We start from the raw sequence: 17,630 nt of genomic DNA, 5'->3' as shown, positions 1-17,630 counted from the left end.
AAAGCTTATTTAGTTTCTTGCCCTCCTGTCATATCCCACAGCAAAAATGTAAGCTGTAACAAGAGTCTACAGCCATGCCAGTATTTCTGCACTTTGAAGTAAATGCTAATGTCAGCATGCTAACATGCCCACAATAACAATGCTAACAGGCTGATGTTACGCAGGTTAAATGTTTACCATGTTCAACATGTTAGATTAGTGGGTTAGCATTTGCTAGCACTAAAAGAATTACAGCTATGGCTGATAATTAGTCATAAACCAAAGTACTGAGCAAATACTACAATGGGATTCAATATTTTCTGCCATCAGAATCCAGAGGTCAAGTTTGTTTAATACTGACACGATAGCTGATTCAAAAACATTCCACATCAGCGTCAGTCTTCTTAGTTGTTTACAAAAATGCCACAACAGCACTCCTCTGTACAGGCAAACCCGACCCATTTAAGATAATAGGTTATGACTGGCCCAACCTGGGCCAGGTCAGCTGGAAATCTGTCTGAATGGGAGGGGGGCCAGATGTATCCACCAGAGTAAATGAAACATGAGCTCACAGATTCGTCTGGTTCCCAGGCTGCGGATTAAATTTTGGGCACCACGGATGTCTATATTAAATTGTATTTCAATCCATCCAATATCTACTAAGATATATCAGCCTGGGTCAAAGTGGTGGACCAACCAACTGACTGACTGACACTGCATAGAGCCATGCTGCTAGCATGGCTAAAAAAGTTCAAGAAATGAAAGGCTCATCACCACCTCCTTTTCCACTCACGCAAGGGCTGTTCAATGCCCCAGCCTCGACACCCACCTCCCTGTAGCACCTTTGGATGAGTGGCTATCTGGAGCAGCAAGAGCAAACCACGACGATTGGATAGGTACGATGACTTGTTTAAGCTCATAAAAACAAGTGAATAAACATGCACTTCTGTGTCGCTGCGAGCATCATCACCAGGCAGAGATAGGCAGGGAGAATACATTTGAATCAATAGCCAGCAAAGGGAAGCCGAGATTGTAGTTGCTGATGGATCTACGTGGCACGGACAGATGAATGCACAGAGCTGAAGGCCAGAGAGTTTCTTTATTGCTCACAGATTACATTTAAAACCAGATCTCGCTTTGTATTCCTCCACCATCTATACTAGAGAGGCTATCTTACATCCAGACAAATGGAGAGGCACAGGAGATGACTTGGTGGTAAGAAATGGATACCAGAAACCCGAAGGTGCAAAGGGTAAAAATAATGTAAATCCAATCTTCTGACCAGGAATCCAACTATGAAGCATGTTCTAGCCACTCAAATGGTCAGGCTACAGTCCATTAACTCACGAGTGTATTGCTGTGTAGAGAATTGGGTAGTCATTTGGCATTTGGAGAATGTGAGTACAGTCGATATGAAAACATCTGGCAGGAATTTTGGTACAATGACTTTGATGATGATGATGATGATGATGATGGCGGTGGGCTCAGAGGTGGCGTTAAGTAAGGAGGACCCTGTGGCTTGAGTGATTGTAGTGTAAAGAACGGAGTCAGCACAGGGCCCGTGTGGATCATTGCCTTATTAATGGCTCCGTCAGGTGCGATGAGCAATGGCTGCATTGTCATCTCCAGCCCCTGGGCACAGATGAATGGCTGTTTCAGGGCGGGAAGGGCTCCCTCGTACGCTGGGCTGAGCACTAATCCCTCACTCTTCCATTGTTGGATGCACTGTCACCCAGGACTTCAGCAGCGCCATACATTGCATTTCCAGGGTTCTAACAGACACGGCCATACACAGGCATATACACACACACATACACACACACACACACGCATGCACGCATATACCACACTGAGTTTTGCTCCGACACTGACTGATGGAAAAATATGCGTGGGTGATCGAGCATACCCCATATTACCTGAACCACAACTCAAGAATAACACTTTGGGAATGTTGATGAACTTTTATTTTACACTTCACTAATTCAGCAGAATTGCATTGATCTCTGTCTAGTATGATTACTTGGGTGAATCTGTCTTGCACCTGAATTAAGTGAGGAAGTCACAGTCAGGGCAATAATCTGCAAGCACGAATGAGAATCTCTTATGATTTTTTCCCCATGATTGAGCTGATTTCTATTGTTTAATACCATAAAATAATAAGAAATAATAAGTAAAGCTGCTCAAAATGAGGTTAGGGCTTTATCTGGAACCTGCTGTACTTCATATTCCAAACAATTGGATGTTGCCTCTCCTCTTTGTGTAGCCAGGCTAGACATTGCAATACCTTTCCTGTCGGTGTGACTCTCAATTTGAGGCGGATTCTTTATGCAGACCATGGAAATGCTATTCTAGTTGCAGACCCCGCGCTCTGTCACCTCTGCAGATAATGGTGAGTCGATGAACAGAGAGCTGGAGGAGGACCCCCTCTGCCCACTCACAGCCCTTAGCCCCACTCTGACATGAGAAATAGTGCCCAGGCCTGACAGCATCTCGGAGACATATTGTAGTTTATTTTGTCGCCCGGGCATGCCATCTGTGCCATTCCAATAGAGGGTGTGTGTTCAGGCTGCTGCAAGAGAGAGGGCGCGAGGCTTCGGGTCCCTCAGTAGCGCTGCAGCCACGGCAGGTCATTAGTCAAATTGCCTAATGAGAGAGAATACAAATGGCCCCCTACCCTGACAGGAGGAATTTTGGAGGTGTCAGAGCTCCTGACCCGTGCTATGAGAACAGATGATAGCGAGTTGCTATTTTCAGATTCTTTTAATGACTATGGCTCTATGAAACCCATTCTTTTTCTTTTATCTTTTTACCGCTTTTTCAAACCCTCTAGACAGACGAGTGAAAAAAAAAACTTTTCAATGTATTAAAAATCTCACTTGCAAGAGTGGAAGTGTAACTTTTGAATTATTTAAATGTTTACTGGGGAGTCAATTAACATTCTAAATAGCACATAACATTGATACTAAAATAGATCACGCCCTGAAATGATGTTGAGCGTTTCTGATAATCTATTTTTATTTATTTCTGCCGCCTGTGTACAGCTTCCTTCCCCAATCTCGCTGTAGTGTGTGCAAGCGTCTGTTGCAATTCTCCTGACAGCAACAGTTAGTTTATGCTAAAATATTAATTTCATCTCATTCAAATGTTGAAAAATGTAAACAAATTTAAATGTTTCATAATGTTAAGAGTGGTGTGCAAAACATCCAGTGGATGAATGCTTCTATAGTTGGATACTTCAGGCTGGGGCTGCCAAACACTCAGGTTTGTGGTGAAAAACTGTGGACGGAAAACAGAAAAGAAGCAGAAAGGGAGTGGAGAGAAGCTGAATCATTTTACACAAGCTTGCCGTTTGTCCACTTTGGTGAACATTTTTTAAATACATTTTTATTATTTTGGCTAGTAAAGGTATATTATCTTACAGAATACCATATATTAACTTGATAAGACATTTTATAAATACACATGAAAACATATAGCTTTAACTATAGTTGATCATTGAAGTTTTATAATACAAATACAAAAGTGAAAAAGAGAACATACTCTCTAAAACTAACAATAGACTTGAGTTTGTTGCCCAACATTAAAATTCAACTTTTTTTTATTTATTTATTTATTTTTAACCAGAGGGATGCAAAATGGCAAGCTTATGTAGAATGACCCACTTACTTTTCCATCTGTGACAAGCAGTCCTTGAAATCTGGTTGTGGGTAGGGAGCCAGGAGGCAGTCCCAGTCGGGCGCTGGTCCATCAGTCTTCCAGAAAGTGGGCAGAGCCAGAAACACCTACAGTGAGTTGGCTACAAACACCGCTGCATCACACCGAGCGCTCAGAGGAGGTGTGTATATGTGCGGTAATTTCTCCAACACTTCTGCCGACACTGTATATGTTACGCATATATGCAAGAACTATTTAAAGTAAAGTAAGTACCAAAATTCTTCAGTGATTTGATAAATTTACAAAACCTGCATTAACTGCATTAAAATCAGTCAGTACTGGAGAATTACTGGGAAAGCCCTTTCTGCTGGCTATTGAGAGCTCTCATGAAATTAAATGGACAATCAGACTTTAATCAGCAGCACAGTGTCTTTTAAGACACTGCCATGGCACTGGCATTGATCCCCAGCTGTGGCTGCTGGTAAATGTGCAGCAGAATGTGTATAAATGGGGTACGCCTCTCTGGACAAGTGTAAAAGCTGGCAGAGGGCTGACAGTAAATTGCATGTGCCGGATGGGACACAGCAGAAGGCACAATTACACAAATCCCCTCTTAATTAGCGGTTCTGTGGGCAAACTAACCCGTAATGATGCAAGGGATGTGGCGAGCCCTAGAAATCCTAACAAGAAACACTCACCAGCACTAGAGACTGGGTCATATGGCCCCGGATCCCCTCAAGTAGTGACTGACGCATGATCTGTTTTGATCAGTGCAGCTGCAGGAGAAGACTCCCCAGTCGCCCTGCTCCCCACAACCCCTAGCCCTCGCAGAGTTACTTGCCCTCTGGACTGTGGGTAAAGCAGCAGGCCCTGTGTGGTTATGGGTGGCATTATTAAGTTCTCCATGCTCACAGTACCAGGCAATGTAAAGTGGCATCTCACACGGTGAGTAATGAACTGTGCCAGAGTGGAAGCAGGAGGGATGACAGCCAAAGAGGCCTCCTTGGCAGCCACTAACCTGGGCATCCACCAATTTATCATCCCCTAGAACCAATCCACCAATGCTGCGCTGCCATTTGTCATTAATTATGCTAATAAGGACACCATTACTCTCCTGATGAAATAGCCGACTGTTATTAGTATAATGCGTTTACAGTTTGATACATATGCATTTGCTTATTAGTTTTACTGTGTGTGGATTAGCGGACTTTAAAGAGATATTTTCCATTACTTAAATAAAACTGTAACACTATACACTTTGAAAATACTGCTACAGAGGAGCCCAGGACTTTTCTGTACACACTAATTGACTATTATGAAATGACAAACCAACTGTTTCATAATCAGCCACCCTATATATAAATAAAATAAAAATGGCCTCATCTATGTAAAGAGGCTGATGTGTTTGAACTTTTTCACAGCAGACTTCATGGCTCTAAGCAAACCAGTCTGAGCAGAACTATTTAATATAGCTTCTGGGAGCCCCAGATGCCCTTTTCCAAAACGACTTCATTCCCAGAATCTCATTGTGCTTTCTAAATCACACCACAGTATGTATTAGAAGATCATTAATTACAAACTTAACAAGTCAGCAGAGCCATTAAAAGATCTTTAAGGCATATTTGACCATAAATCTCCTTAAACTATATTTAATGACTGGATTTTTGTGAAATATTTTTTATCAAGTTCTAATTAGATGTGTGATAACAAACCCTGCTGTACATGGGGCAAATGAGGGAGCCGTGACAGGCCCATCCATTGAGGCTGTCCACGTCTGGACACTGAAACTAATGGAGCACTGCTTCTATCTCAGGGATGGATAGAAAGCAATGAGGGATGAGACTCCAGAGTCCAGTCTGGCCTGCAAATGCAAAGCCATTTGAAGTCTCTTATTTGACTGTAATAAAGGTCCAAAAATGCCTGAGGGCCTCCAGTCAGAAGTTCCATTACGATTCATTCAGGATTGATCCCCCAAATACTTAATGGCACCATCACGTTGGGATCGATCATGTTTTGAAAATAACCTTGATAGTCCAATTGGTTTTTTGTCATGTAAGTGGGATATACACCAACAGGATTTCATTTAGAAGGTATTTTACCTGTTAATATCCAACAGTGTATTTTGACCGAGGAGATGTACAAATTAGGCTGCAGTGTTGTTTTTTTTAATATTTGACTTTAAATGTAGTTTTCTGAACAAAAACAACAACACACAAATCCAGAATCACAAAAAACTATTTGTCTGAACAAATGTGATCAAATTAACATATTCCAAGATAAAGATAAAATACTGTCCAAACTATTTTCTCGACAAAGAAATGAAGCTTGTGTTGAAGTTAGAAAACGATTATGAGTCATATTTCTTGCAGATCCAGGGAAAAAAATTAAACAATAGGGAGAATTACATCCATGTCCCATCCAGACCTCTGCACAGCAACAATATGTGACTGGATGTCACTCCATTCTGGATAACTCTCCTAACATCTCTCTTACCTTCTTGTTTTTGTCTTTTCTGCATAGATTTTTGTTCATAGCATGCTAGAGTGTATTTTGGCCAGTTGTTTAATTCACTTCTGCAGTATTCACCTGAAAACATTGAAACTATGCTGCTATTTCTATCTGGAAAATACAGAAAGCGCTAAAACTTAAATCTGAATTAAAAATTTTAAAAATTATTAAGGGGAAATTCAACACTCCTTTATATCATTAACTGCTGGGAGTAGTAAACAATTTGAAGATGTGTGTGTGTGTGAGTGTGTGAGTGTGTGAGTGTGTGAGTGTACATTACGTGTAAACAGTATTTTCACATTGAACCCCCTGCTCTCCCTATTTCGCCTTTTGCTGACCAAGGGAATTAAGAAGCAAAACGTGGGTTTTAAGAGCGTTCCTTTCATGTCTTGATGTAAGCTTTGGCATTACTTCAGACATCAAGATCGGTTTCATAGAAATCCCATTCCATCTAAAGTAAAAGCTCGGCAGTAAATCTGCCCTATACTCCCCCATAACACTTCTATAAATGATTCATTCAGCTCAGTTTAGCTGATGCAAAACAGAATGTTAGTGAGTTGTGGATGGAGCATGAGCTGCAAGTGGAGGACCAACCCCGTTGCTTAGTAATTTCATCAATCTCTGGGAGAAAAAGAGAGGAGAAAAGAGAAAGAAAAGAACAGCGTACACTAATAATAACTTTTGTGTCACTATCCAGAGGTCATGTTTTTTAATCCCTCAGCCTAAAGAATTGTGTTATTTTAAAATATAACCCCAGCGGTGCCGAAGCAGTTGAGATCCATCACAGTTTGAGATAAGAGCCGGATGATCTCCTCCTTCTGCACAGCCTCGCCCAGAACCACACAGGGAGATAAGATGGAACTTTTGTTTGAAACCTGATGAGAACCCTCTTAATGAAAGTGCTGCGCCAAAAATAATCTTTTTTCTCCATGTTAGTCAATCAAGAAATGGTGTAGTTGGGGGAAAAAAGAGGAGAAAGAAAGTAATTTTGCATAATCAGTGAGCACCATCTGGAACAATTAACCAAATTCCACAGAACTCAGAGGATCAGTCATATTGGCTTATTAAAGATCCAGAATTATACAAGTAATAAATCCTTGGAAAAACGAAGCGTACCCCTGCCTGTCACGACTATTTTAACTTCAAATACAGTGGAATACTTGATAAGGCTGAAAAGAGGAGATTAATATATGCAAATTATGTCGAGCATTTAAAAGCCCCCCAACAACTGTCTCGGTTTTTTTTCTGTCTCTTATTACAGGGCTTTATGTTTTATTCATACACCAACTCACCTGTCATTTCATAAGCTATAATATTATGAGGGTATTATTAAACAGCATAAAGTGGAGCTTTAATTGGAAAGCTCCATTGCATTTTCCAATTATTTGCAGCAAATTAAAAGCAGATGCACATAGTTTAATAAGAATTCTAATATTGTTTCCTGAAAATCAAAAATCAATGTCATCCTGCCAAGATATTTTGCAAACCCAAGTTAATTTTGAGTCTCCTATTTTTTTCCTCCTCCTCTGAAGGATGAACTGTCTCGTGTCTGTTAATTGAAGTTCTTCTAATGGATAGGGAAATAATTGCTCTCCATATTACGTTAGATCAGGGCCAATGTCAGGATTTATTTTTGATTAATGCAGTAGATATGTAAATGTATTACTTTTTATTACGTTTACCTTTTTTATCAGGTGGATGTCTGCTGAATACTATATGTTGTTTTGTAGGTAATGAAGAGGGACTGCAATGCAACAGACTCAGTGTCACGTCACGTCACACAGTTTTAGACTTTTTTCAACACATTTACATTTATTTTCTCTCAAACATATACCTTTTAGCCACATTTCATGAGAGCAAGTTTAATTACCTTTAAAATATCCTGCTTTTCTGTCAATGTATGAATAGCAGACCTAATTGGCAAAGGGACTTGGCATGGATCAAAGCAACGTGGTGAAGAAAAGCAAAGGTTGGGGCTGCGATGAAAACTTGATAACTTTTCAAATGAGCTTGAACTGTCAAGTGAAAAAGGGCTGCAAAATAAATGTGAATTAGTTTTTAATATTCTGGTAATAAACGTCAAAGCGCCTGCACATCACATCTGTACATGATGTGACTGCAGATGACAGATTTCCCAGACATGTTACCTCTCCTCCCCTCAACTCGGTCTTTTTTTTTGTGGGGTTTTTGTTTTGTTGGGAAGTGACGGAGGGTTTAATCAAGAAAGCAGGCAATTCATCAATCCTAAAGAAGGCGCCTGTACAACCCTGACAGAGCGCACATGGTTTTAGACCAACTCGAACCTGGCCAGCTGTCAGCCCACACACACACACGCGTACACACGCAAGCACCCATGCACCCACACACACACACACACACACACACACACACATACACACCAGAGCTACCACCGCTAACAATTAACACAAATAGGCTGTCGGCTACGACCTCACACTTGGTCTGCAGGCTATCACATTGTTAATGAAGGGAAAGTTGCGTTCTCTCACATTCACAGTGTGATGCTGAAAGGCTGACGAGTACACAGTCTCTAGCAATAAAGCCAAGAACCATCTCAGGCTAACTCCATTATCCTCTTTTCTTTAAAATCTCACCAGCTCAGGAAGGGACACATAAAGGTAGAAGAAAGAGGGAGTCTGTACAGCTGTGAAGGACAGTTTTCTGGAGATAAATGATGACTGCTGGCAGCCTACTGTACAGTATGTGCATGTTCTTCACTGTCACTCAAACCCTGTCCCAGTGGAGGAATCCCACACCCAGTGTCACAAACCACTCAGCTGTGTGTTAATGTCTACTCCTTCAGGGCCACATTTTGCACAGTTGTCTTGACTAACTTATAATACGACTGTCATACCAACACAATGATGTATTAATCATTTTTTTTTGTCAATTATTCTGCTTTGCTTTTTTGGGGGGGCATACAGAAAAAGAAAAAAGTGACGTTAAAATTCAAATTGATTGTTTCTGTATGCAGTTCTATCATGTGCACTTCGGCAATTGTTTAATAGGCAGGTTCATATTAAATAAGGAAGGGTGTAACATGGCCATAGCCTGGGTGTGCCTCTGTTGAGCAGCAGGAGGAATCCTCACCACATGGTGTCTCTCTCCAGCTGGATAAAAACCCGCCTGCCTCATTCGCCTCGTGTGGATCACATGCTCTTTAAGGCTAGAGCGTCTCAGCCGGCTCTGACTCTGTGGCTCTGAGGCTGTCATAGCTAAGCTCTGCTTCCTAACGAATTAGCCTTTCTTCTGTTTTAGTCCCGGAGCATTGTACTATAGTTGAGTTTCTCCCTGAGAAAGAGAAGGGAATTCGTCCAGTGCATGCACGGTACATATGTAAGTATGGCATGTGATGGATCATCTTTGACAGCTGTTAAATGTTCTCTTGAGTGTAATGCGCAGCTCCTCTGGGAAGTCACGTTCACTCAGATAAGCAAAGCTCTGTACAGTATACATCAGTGAGGAGATCTAGACACAGAATGTTAATAGATCAAGTACCAGAGGAGCTGCATTTAAGTACAGGTGGAGACGAAGCAAGACATTCAGTGTACATAGAAAGCACAAGTACAAGTATTGAACCTTTAGTAGTGAGTGGGCTAAAAGTAAGGGATCTGCAGATTTAATGTATCTTAGGCAAACTATTAAATTCCTCTAACTGTCTAAAGTGACTGTCATAAATGGTACTGACTAAAGAGTGAGACTGTATACCTGTCATGGTGTAGTTCCCACTGCTCTGGTGCTCATAATCCGGCCTGCTCGTGGTCTTCCTGCTGGCAGAAAGAAAGCAGCAATGTTCTCTCAACTGGTCAGTACTGTTTTATCGACCATCATGTTAAAAACATACAAAATGCACATACACTTTGTATTGAACAATGACAATTATGTTCTAAGGCACATTGCTCGGACATTAAAATACAATGCAGGAGAATATATTTAGCATGGAAGCTCCCTCCTTATAAAAAAGCTTTTTTATCTGTCTTAAGGCAAAACAGAACACTGAAATAACAGGATGAATCTGAAGAGGAGAAATATGGTAAAAGTTAAACCATGCCTCAGCTGCCCAGGGGCTTGAACAGACCTTTAACGGGGGTTTGAAGCAGGATCTTGTTAATTCTGGAGGTACTGAGAGATTCCATTATTCAAGGGAAGTCTGTTTTTTTTCTCCTTTTTTTTCCTCTGTTTCATGGCCTTGTATTACAGAAAACAGCACAGAATGCACTTTGTGGGCAGTTGAAGTTAACAAACCATATAAGATTGAAATCCTCATCAATCAAGCTATCATGAATCACACCCTGTGACTCACCCCTACGGATCGATAAATCCACAGCAAGCAGGGGGGAAAAAAATCACCGCTTCAAGAGAACTGCATAACATGACATGCTCTGAAGGTAAAATGAGCTCCAGGATGGAATTATAAAACAAATGATCTTATAATGATAATGCAAAGTAGTTGGCAATATCATTAAATAGGGAATTGCTTTGATTAGAGGACACACTGGCATAACAGCTTGTTGGTAAAGAACAAGGAAGATAAGAAGAATAAGACAGTGTTGAATTATAAAAAGACAAGACAGATTTTGGGGGTGAGCAGGTGTGAAGTTGCAAATAATAAAGTATTATTTTGTGTATCATGTTCTGTATTTGATCTGTTTATGGATAACATAATAATTCGTCCCTTGCAGAGGATATAAAATCTAAATTCTTAAAATTTAAGACTAAAGGCAGATCTGCATATTCCAAGGGTGCTGTGCATGAGTTGTGGCTTTCAAAGCCTTATCTCTTCGGATGAGATAAATAAATGCAATAATTTCCATCAAGAGCAATAAAACAAGACTTCTGACAGGCTGTGGTATTTATGAGCTGAAGCCTGCAACTCAGATTTATTTGCAATGAAAGGGTCGACTTTTCTCCTCCTCATTTACATCAGCATTTGGCCATGTTAAATCCAGGCCAATGGTGAATTTTTAAAAGGTTGGCATCAATCTTATGGGAACAATTGCCATATTCGAGGCAGACTTCTTTTACCTCTCAAAGGTTGATTCCACTGCTGAGGAAGAAAGGTACACATCTTTCAAAGCACAGAGACATACCATGGACTGATAAAGTGGTGGTGGTGGTGGTGGTGGTGGCGGGGGGGGGTTGAATGTTTTTGTAGGTTGTCTGCATTTGCATTGTTAAATTAGTACTGAGAAGAAACAACACATAAAGTATGAAGACTGGCTATTTATCTATGTATCTGAAAAAGTGAAAGCAGTACTTAAAATCCCAAAGACTGTGTGAAACCAGGGAAATGTGCTCATGAAATGTTTTTCTTCAGGCAACCTCCAGGGTTGCTTTTTCCATCTGTTTGAAACACAAAATTGTCTCAATCCAAATTGGTGATTTCTAAATACAATTTTAGGTGCATTGGAGAGAGTAACATATGGCAAATCAATTAGACAACTAATTCTTAAAACAAAAACATGGCAAGTGCATTTGCTAATCAACAGCAGCGTTGGGGCTCATATTATGTCGGCCACTGGAGTTTTGACAACAATTAATCCTCATTTCAGGCAAGGAGAGCCATATTGACACATAATCCTAATTTGAATATTCAATTATAGTGTAGTTCCTCATCAAATTAGAGTAAAACTGGGAACACGGCCTGAAAGATTTACACAATTACAACTCAGATCAAGAGTCTTATGTTCCCATGAAATCTGCCAGAGTTAAAATCATATTAGTGTGGCAAAGCAAACCACGACACTGAGGATTACTTGACAATATGAATTACACATTTTTTGTATGGTGTTCTTTAAGTTGTTCCACATGGAATAAGGAAAAGAGTTGTCTGTGTTAGAAGAAAAGAGAAAGTGGGTGAGACAGTGGGGACAGGCAAGCAGTAGTCAGTGGAGAGGTAAGATGAGGATGAGAGTAATATCACTGAAGAGCCAGAGCTGCGATACAGAGAGCTGGAAGCTCTTGTTTTGACACACATCCAGCCTTTCCCGTGACAACATCTCCACACCTTCCTCTACGTGCCGACAGTGCTGCTTTGTGGGAGCTGCTTTCTCACCCATCATTATCCTCCTTTAAGCTCAGTGTCAGGTATTGAAAAGAGGATCTCTCTGAATATGGCGGCAAAAATCACTGAACAGTCTGAGCCCATCAGATCTTAGCCGATCATTCGATCATTCCTGGCACCTCTCTGCATTCCTTCACTTGATCTCCGCTACTTTTTGCAACTTTTCTGAACACAACAAAGTAATGAGTAAGATTGAGCGGAGAGTGATTGTTCTTCAGCACTTCAGATGGAAGATCTGTCAGGCGACACACTGACAGTCACGGTGTCTCTTTCCCTCAAGAGTCGTGTGCAGTGGGAAGTCTTGGTTAACCAGCGAGCAATGAAAGCTGATACAATACTCCCGCAGAGCTGCAGCAATGTGTGGCGTGTCACAGGTAGAAGACAGTGTAATCCCAAAAGTTATTGATATGCATGCCAATTCTGACACTGATAACTCTCTAGGCTTCACGTTTTAAAGAAAAAGACAAAAAAAAAAGGAACTACAGTATGCTATGAAAAAAAAGATACTTGGCCTTGACATTTTTATCGCTGTACAGTTTGATTTAAAAAGTGTCTGTGTGTACAATAGCCTATTATTCTAAGAGAAATGTCAAAAACCTTGATTCTGAGTGAAGCAAAAGAAATTGCAATATTAGGACAAGGCTAATTTATGCTAGCAGTCACTGTAGAGGTCAGATTTCAGCCTCAGCAATGACAGTTTTATCAGGAGAACAAATGGCAGCGTTGTCCAGAAGAAGGAAAGAGGGAGATACTTTACTGGACACATTAAAAGGCTGACCGGATGGTGCAGGTTTTTCACATTATAAAGTCAGGGAGTGGCTGATATGGTTTTTCTTGACAGAGAACAAGCCAAAGTGGTTGACTTCAAGCTGCAGCTATGAATCAAAACAGAATCTGACGCTCGTTGAAACGCTTTAGACAAACTTGATAAAAGAGACATTCATCACACAAGGTTCAAATGCGTTTGCACAGCAGACAGGCCTATACATGAACAGTTTTAGTGGCACGAATAAAAAAAATATTCTAGGTTTCGTGTTTGTCCTTCATCCTTCTTCAATTTATGAAACTTAGTCGAACTAACAAAATAATTATTCCTTTACTAATTCCTAAGATTTATTTTTACGGGGTTTCTGAAGGATTCACCAAATCCAAAATGTTTTTAATACCACACAGAACTTTATTTAATACCTGTTTCACAATTATACCGGCCAAACCAGCAGGACGATATAGCCTTTAATTCTTTATTATCACCTCACTTTTATTCCAGTATTTCTCAGCAGTAAATCATTCCTTCATGATAAAATTAATGCAACCTTGACTTGAATAAGTGACAGAAAATGGATGATCTCCATTTCCACCAATCAAACTTTATTCTGCTAATCAATTGGTCGATTGAAAGAAAATTAATTGTCAGCTATTTGGATCTTCAATTAATCACTTCTCAAACAAAAATACCAAACATGTGCTGGTTTTAGCTTCTTAGATGTAAGGATTTTCTGTTTTTCTTTGTCATATATGATAATCAGATATCTTTGGCGTTTCAACATTTGCCCATTATGAGACAATGGGCTTCCTTTGCTATAGGTCTGATGGTGATGACCAGGACTCTAACTCACAAAAAAGGATTGAACAGCCTCCAATGTGTACAATTCACTGTTGCAACAATCACATTTTTAGTTTCTAAGTGTGTAACGTGTCCCGACAGCCTGCAATCGGATACAAAAACATTTCATAACTAACGTGACTGCCTATAGCAGGCAAGAGAGGAGGAAACTGAATTCAAAACTTTTCAAGACCCGCAGATACCCTGTTTGTAGTGACAACACAATACAAAAACAATTCAAATGCAACACCTAAGCCTTGATGCAATCACTGTGTGCATCCCATAATGATGCAACACCCTGCAGTTACTCTGTACTGCAGCCCTGTGCCGCTGAAAAAAAACCTGATTTGCGGTTTACGTTTGTACACAACTCTAACAAGCTCTCGCTGCCTGAGGCAACTTAACATTTGAGAGGGATCACTGCAGCTTTCAAAATTATAAGGGTCATTAAAAATTTACACATTATTGACTGTATTTAAAACATCTTTTCCACTGACTGTAAAGAGCACTTAAATTTAAGAGGTGCTATTCTCCAAAGGCCATAAAGTTGTTATAGATAGCCCAAAGGAGGCATGGAGGAGAAAATTTGCTCTTGCTGAATATGTGAATAAAGTATAGTGGGGTGCTACTACACTGACAGTTACACTGTAGTACTGTACTTACCTAAGCAATCAGTGAGTTTTGAAGAGCTGTTTATAAATCACTGTCAAACTATCTAATCTGTGACTTTAAAGAAACTACAGACATATTTATAGTTCTACATATGGTTGTCTGAAGTGCATGTAACTACACAGAGAGGATGCCAGATAAATAGTCAAAGAACTGCTGCTGTCTAAATTTCCCGTAGTGCCGTCCTTATGTGTCAGCGCATTATGGATGGAAATACTCTCAAAAGAAGACTCTCTGACTGTGGAATGAATTTTAATGTTAATACAAAAACAGCAGCCTGTGATCTCAGCAGGCATCAGGAGGGGGTGTGAGTCGCTTCGAGGTGCAATTTATTCCAACCTCTGAGCCTCACCAACTTGAAAGTGGGCTTCAAAAGAACGGAGGATTACCGGTAAGAGCTGCAAAGGCGTACACACGGGCCTGAGCCCTCACAATCACTTCAACACATCAAAGATTATTGACCATCGACTTCCAAAATATGGGCAATTCGCAAAACTCTACCCAGTTTGAACTTGGGTTCTGAATTCACGGCTGCCCATTTTATTGTTCTCAGCCCACTGAGTGGCCATGTGAACAGAAGCTCTGTTTTGAATGCGCCTGCTGGCATCCACCGCTCTGGCCTGTTGTGGCTTTTAAGTGGCTTTTACTCAGCCCAGCACAGGATGGCAAAGTATAGCACTTCAAGCTGGCAAACCCATAAGTGCCCCGTGCCAAGCTTCCCTCTCCACAGCAACGCCACACTAAAGGAGTCTCAATTGTTTATTTACAATTTGCTGTGGAAATCCCCAGTTCTTCATTGGGATAAATAATTGAGCTGTTTGATCTGGACACAGTACAAAGGTTTGCTCCATTCACTCTGAGGCCTGAGGTGGAGGAAGCCTGAGCAGCATGAGCAGAGGAGGGGACACGCACACTCCAGCATGGCGGAGATCTTGGAGCTCTCCTCCCTTCCTCTGCAGCTGTCGCTCGCTCTCCGGGCTACATCTCCTCCTCTTTGTCTGCACAGTACAACACTCCTGTCACCGCAGTCAGACGAGCGACCTGCCTCTGCCTCCTGGGACACACCACAAATAGCAGGAGTTTAGCCCTCATTGAACTCATGTTCTTGTTCAGGGGATCCTGTCTAGTTAGCCTGTCTCTCCGGTTCACCCTCGCTACCTCGTTGTCCAGCCACAACCTTTACAGCAGATTGCCCAGGAGTGATCAATTGCTTGTGTCTTCATTGTCGTACATATGGTACAGAAGCATAACAACAGCTCAAGAGTACACTGGGAGTGAAATAAAAAAAGAAAGCATGAGGAAAGTTAAACTTTGAGAGGCACTGCAGAACAGTGTAGTATGGTGTTACCTTGCTGTGTTGGGTGGTGCGTCACTGCAAGCTGTACTGGACATTTCCTGGGACGACTGGTGCTGAGAAACATCACCCTTTCGATACCATATTCCCATATTATTTATCTCACTGTGAAAGAAAGAAGAAGAGACATACAGAGTGTTTAAATAGCTAGGTCAGTAATTATTCATGCAAATTAGAAAGTGGTATATGTTTTAAAAAAAAACTAAAAACTAAAAGAAGTATGGTGATTGATAGAAGATTATAAGATATTTATTTCCACTACCAAATAGCTCACCCTACACAGGTGTAGTTAACAAGATGGTACTTGGACTTCGCAATGATCTGGATGTCATATACAGCCGTCACAGCAGCCGCACGAGGGCTCATTTTCACACAGAGCCTCCTCTTCCTCATGGCAGTTTCCTCTGATGAGTCAGGTACACATGAGCGTGTCAGACAGGAGTTGTTGGTTGTGTATCTGATTCTGTCATCTTTGAGTTTCCGGCTAAAAAAAAAAAAGCTATAGACATTTTGAACCTCTAGGAGAAATATATATATATATTCACAAATTCCACTTATACTTGGCTATTTAGTCATTACCAGTCTCAGAATAAGAGATGAGCTAATATCAGTTTCTGGATGACTTGCTGTGCTCAAAGGGAAATGACTGGCCAGCGGAAATCCACAAAATCCACATGTGTTATTATCATTTTTATCATTTTAGTAGGTAAAATGACAGAATCAAGTGAATCCTCCATCAGCTTTAGTGCACAACAGGGATTTAAACTGGATATTCTAGATAGAAACTCATACATAATGTCACATGTATACATTAAACATGGATTCACATAAAGTAATAAAACATTAAATTACACCATAGCCAAACAAAACATAATCTCTTTTCTTCATTCTGGCAAAAAACAGCATTGCCATGCTTTCTTATATTGCATCTGTGCCTCGCTCATTTATTTCCCCTGCAACACTAGAAAGTGCAGTGTAAATGTAATGATAATAAAAATAATAAACAAGCTGTCCTCACTACCCACACCAAAATATTATTACATTTCCAAGGCATGGATAGCAAGGGGGAAATACATAGCACTCAAAAAGCACTAAAGCATTGGGGAATGCATTTCATTAATATTAGATAACCCCCATCCACTCGTCCTCTCCCCAAATAAATACATAAATAAATAAGCCCCTCATAAAGAAAAGCACAGCTCCAGCTGAGATAAACAATGACTCATGATTCTCTTCTCTTGTACCTCCAGGGCAAAATGTTTATTTTATTCCCACAGTCTGCCATAAATTAAGCTAACCTGCACCCATAAAACATTCACTATCTCAAGCAAAGCTGCCCCTGAGGACCTCCGCATAAGCTGGTCGAAGAGTGAAAAAACAAGAAGAGGAGGGGAGCGAGCCTGTGGTTGATATTGACTGTTTACTTACTTGTGTCCACGGTTTCTTCCACAGGTGTGAAGCCCTCTGGCAACGCGTCCTTAATGTCAATCACCTTCATATCCGCAACAACGTCAGGCCCCTAAAAGACAGAGCAAAGGCAGGGAATGTAAAGTGATGTATGCAAATTCAACTTTTAAAAGGACAGAGAGCAAGAAAAAGAAAAGGTTAGTAATTTTTTGTAGGACTTGGGAAAGAAAATGTAGAGATAATAAGAGTCAATGATTTACTAAAAGCTCGGGATGTCTCTAAGGAGAAGGGTTGACAAAATAGCTGAAGTAATTACTCTCTAATAGCTTTTTTTTTACAATGAGAGAATGCATCTGTGAACTTGTAATGACTCT

At 40.6% G+C, this 17,630-nt stretch overlaps 1 protein-coding gene across 8 annotated transcripts in view; it reads right to left on the bottom strand.

Annotated features, from left to right (window-relative positions):
- The window catches only part of mvb12bb (multivesicular body subunit 12Bb), a 32,838-nt gene that overhangs the window by 5,686 nt on the left and 9,522 nt on the right, over positions 1-17,630 (bottom strand). For 3 of the 8 annotated variants that reach the window (XM_038702861.1, XM_038702864.1, XM_038702862.1), the window contains exons 4-7: positions 17,278-17,368; positions 16,124-16,253; positions 15,844-15,954; positions 9,868-9,929 (exon numbers count right to left, since the gene is read on the bottom strand). In XM_038702861.1, the coding sequence (XP_038558789.1) occupies positions 9,868-9,929; positions 15,844-15,954; positions 16,124-16,253; positions 17,278-17,368 (394 nt within the window). Of the gene's footprint in view, positions 1-1,059; positions 9,451-9,867; positions 9,930-12,816; positions 15,550-15,843; positions 15,955-16,123; positions 16,254-17,277; positions 17,369-17,630 lie in introns of those variants that run through there. The other 5 variants (XM_038702863.1, XM_038702865.1, XM_038702866.1 and 2 more) reach the window with 4 other exon arrangements.

The sequence above is a fragment of the Micropterus salmoides genome, unplaced genomic scaffold (genome assembly GCF_014851395.1).
Source record: "Micropterus salmoides isolate LMB-PRFRI ecotype aquatic unplaced genomic scaffold, ASM1485139v1 Ms_hic_scaffold_7, whole genome shotgun sequence".
Lineage (NCBI taxonomy): Eukaryota > Metazoa > Chordata > Actinopteri > Centrarchiformes > Centrarchidae > Micropterus > Micropterus salmoides.
This window is presented reverse-complemented; position numbering and strand designations above follow the sequence as displayed.